Below are 3,442 nucleotides of genomic sequence, written 5' to 3' on the forward strand. Positions count from 1 at the left end.
ACCCGCTGCAGCCGCGGGTGCGCCGCTCTGGCCCGCGTGGCGCACTCGTCCGCGTCTCGCTGATGATGACGCACGTCCGGGGCGGTGGGGGAGGCAAGATGGCGGCGCCCATGGAGGTGGCCGTGTGTACGGATTCGGCAGCCCCGATGTGGAGCTGCATCGTGTGGGAACTGCACTCGGGCGCCAACCTGCTCACCTACCGCGGCGGCCAGGCAGGACCCCACGGCCTGGCGCTGCTCAATGGCGAGTATCTGCTGGCGGCGCAGCTGGGCAAGAACTACATCAGCGCCTGGGAGCTGCAGCGGAAGGTGCGGCCGTGCGGGCTCGCTGCTGAGCTTGGCTGCGGGGGTCACGGGGCGCCCGAGGCTAAAGTCGGGGGATGGGTTGGTGGGGGCCGCGTGCACCCTGACTCGGAATTGGCGTGGGGCGCGGAGTTCTCTGCGCTCTGCGCATGCGCGGGTCTGGGGGCTTTGGGGAGAGATGCGCGACCTGTTCGGCCGCTCTGCGCACGCGCGGGGCTCAGGCTTAGGCTGCGGTGGAGCAGTGGGGGAATGGAGACGCTCCGGGGGTCCCTTGGGGCAATTGCGCATGCACGATTCTTGGCGCGCGAAATTTGATTAAAAGGGGACTATACGGATCGCGAGGTCAGGAAATCGAGGCCACCCTGGTTAACACGGTGAAACCCCGTCTGTACTAAAAATACAAAAAATTAGCAGGGCGTGGTGGCGGGCGCCTGTAGCCCCAGCTACTCGGGAGACTGAGGCGGCAGAATGGCGTGAACCCGGGAGGCGGAGCTTGCAGTGAGCCGTGATCGTACCACTGCACTCCAGCCTGGGCGACAGAGTGAGACTCCGTCTCAAAAAAAAAAAAAGAGACTGTGAGCTCTGTGGGTGTTGTGGTTCTGCAGGAAGAGGGAGAAGGACCGAGATCTGGGGGAGTCCCCCATGAAGGAGTGGCGCAGGAGAGTCATGCGTTTATTCCTCCAATAAAGAAGCAGATACTCACCGTCGCCCACCGTTTCCCCTCTACCCTCAAGCCCAAAATGCAGCCAGTCCCTGAAGCTACTCGCTTCCCCTGTGCACACACTGAGATCTCTTGGGACTGGTTCTGTGCTCTGGCATTGCCTGATGGAGTCCACGCACAACTCATAAATTTTTCCCATTTTATTTTATTTTTGAGACAGGGTCTCACTCTGTCGCCCAGGCTGGAGGGCAGTGGTGCGATCTCGGCTCACTGCAGCCGTCGCCTCCAGGGTTCAAGCGATTCTCAGACCTCAGCCTCCTGAGTAGCTGGGACTACAGACCCGCACCAACCACCACACCTAACTAGTTTTTGTATTTTTTGTAGAGGCAGGGTTTCACCATGTTGGCCAGGCTGGTCTCAAACTCCTAAACTCAAGTGATCCGCCCACCTCAGCCTCCCAAAATGCTGGGATTACAGGCATGAGCCACCACGCCTGGCCGAGTTTTCCCATTTTAGAGAGGAGGAAGCTGAGGCTTGGGGTCTTAGGTTGGACATTATGGATAGAAGAATCGGTGCACAAGCCTACTGGGCTCTTGGGCCCCAGTGTCCTTCTAGACCCTCTTTGTTTTGTTCCTGTGTTCCTCCGAGCCAGGGTCCCTCTGACCCTCAGGGGAAGCACCAACCTCCTCTTATCTACCACCTCCAGCCTCAAAGCCTCTTGCAGGGGCGAACACTTCCTCGCTGGACCATGCATTTGCTCAAACCACCCTGCTCCCGACTCCTCTCCCTGGTGCTCTTAACCACTGCCCAGGCGTCCCCTCCCCTCGCCTTCCACTGCTGTAGGGGCTCCCGTGTCCTGCACGGGGCTCACGAGGCTGATTGTGCATCCGTAGGACCAGCTCCAGCAGAAAATCATGTGCCCTGGGCCTGTCACCTGTCTGACCACTTCACCCAACGGTCTCTACGTCCTGGCAGGAGTTGCAGAAAGCATCCACCTGTGGGAGGTAAGAGGCGCAAAGCGTGAGGGTTTCCCACAGGACATCTCAGCCCATCTGAGCCTTGCCTGCAGGGCACCAGGGAAAGACCATGCGGCCTGGGGCCCTGGGATGGGTGACTGCCCAGGGGTCACAGCCTAAGCTTCACCCTGCTGCCTCCTTTCTCCAGGTCCCCTCGAGACTCTTGCGAATCCCAAAGTGGCCTTAATCCTGCCTTGAGTGCTTGGATAGAGCCCGGTGCAGCCCAGTCCCCAGCACACACACACCACAGCATCTTCCAGAGCTAGCGGGCATCTCTTCCAGGCAGGGGGCAGCACCTGGCACTTGTAACTTGACAGTTATAAAGGGCTGGGTGCAGTGGCTCATGCCAGTAATCACTGCAACCTCCGCCTCCCGGGTTCAAGCTATTGTCCTGCCTCAGCCTCCTGAGTAGCTGGGATTACAGGCGCCCGCCACCACACCTGGCTGATTTGTTTGTATTTAGTAGAGACAGGGTTTCACAGTGTTGGTCAGACTGGTCTCAAACTCCTGACCTCGCGTGATCCACCCGGCTTGGCCTCCCAAAGTACTGGGATTACAGGTGTGAGCCACTGTGCCCAGCCAGTGCCTCCTTTTTCTTCCCACTGGAGCAACCAGGTGACAGCAACCCCTAGACACATTCACCGCCCGGATCCTGCCGTGCTCTCGCCGTGAGACAGAGCGAACTGTTCGGGCTTTGCATTTAGGTCAGCCTCTCAGCTCCGCCCTGGTTAAGGGAAGCAGCCCTGGATGATGTGTGAGTTAGTGGGTGGTGCCAGGAAGACTTCATTCACAAATCCAGGCGTCTTGGGATTTGGCCCATATCGTAGCTGCTGTGTTAGATCATTGGCTGTGTTGTTACAAATGGTTCATTATATTCAGGGGGAGACCTGCCCTCAAACCCACATAGAGGAGGGCAGACAGTATGAGATTTGGAGCCAGAAGACCCAAAGGTAACCCTGTTTCTGCCCTTCCTGGCCTCGTCCTTGCCTCCCCCAGTGGGCTGCTCAGAGAACTGAGAGGGCTGGGTGGGCATGAGGATTCTCTGAGAGATAAAAAGGCCACCAGGGGGATGGGCGTGGTGGCTCATGCCTGGAATCCCAGCACTTTCGGAGGCTGAGACGGGCAGATCACTTGAGGCCAGGAGTTCAAGACCAGCCTGGGTAACATGGTGAAAACCCATATCTCCAAAATATACAAAAATTAGCTGGGCGTGGCGCCATACACCTATAATCCCAGCTTTTTGGGAGGCTGAGGCATGAGAATCACTTGAATCTGGGAGGCAAAGGCTGCAGTGAGCTGAGATTGTACCACTGCACTCCAGCCTGGATGACAGAGCAAGACCTTGTCTCAAAAAAAGGCGGCGGGGAGGTGGCAGGGGGCACAGGAATGACAGGAGGCATCATTGTCTCACCCCCAGGACACGTGTGTATGTATGTAATTTTTTTTTTTTTTTTTTTTTTTTT

At 57.8% G+C, this 3,442-nt stretch overlaps 1 protein-coding gene across 1 annotated transcript in view; it reads left to right on the top strand.

The window, feature by feature from the left end:
• Positions 1 to 21: 21 nt before the first annotated feature.
• WDR18 (WD repeat domain 18) overlaps positions 22 to 3,442 on the top strand; it is a 10,891-nt gene continuing 7,470 nt past the window's right edge. Inside the window, exons 1-2 of the mRNA XM_011963991.1 lie at positions 22 to 308; positions 1,857 to 1,967. Of these exons, the coding sequence (XP_011819381.1) occupies positions 63 to 308; positions 1,857 to 1,967 (357 nt within the window). The 5' untranslated portion in view covers positions 22 to 62. The remainder of the gene's footprint in view (positions 309 to 1,856; positions 1,968 to 3,442) is intronic.

Source organism: Colobus angolensis, unplaced genomic scaffold (genome assembly GCF_000951035.1).
Source record: "Colobus angolensis palliatus isolate OR3802 unplaced genomic scaffold, Cang.pa_1.0 Scaffold64, whole genome shotgun sequence".
In the NCBI taxonomy this organism is placed as follows: Eukaryota; Metazoa; Chordata; class Mammalia; order Primates; family Cercopithecidae; genus Colobus; species Colobus angolensis.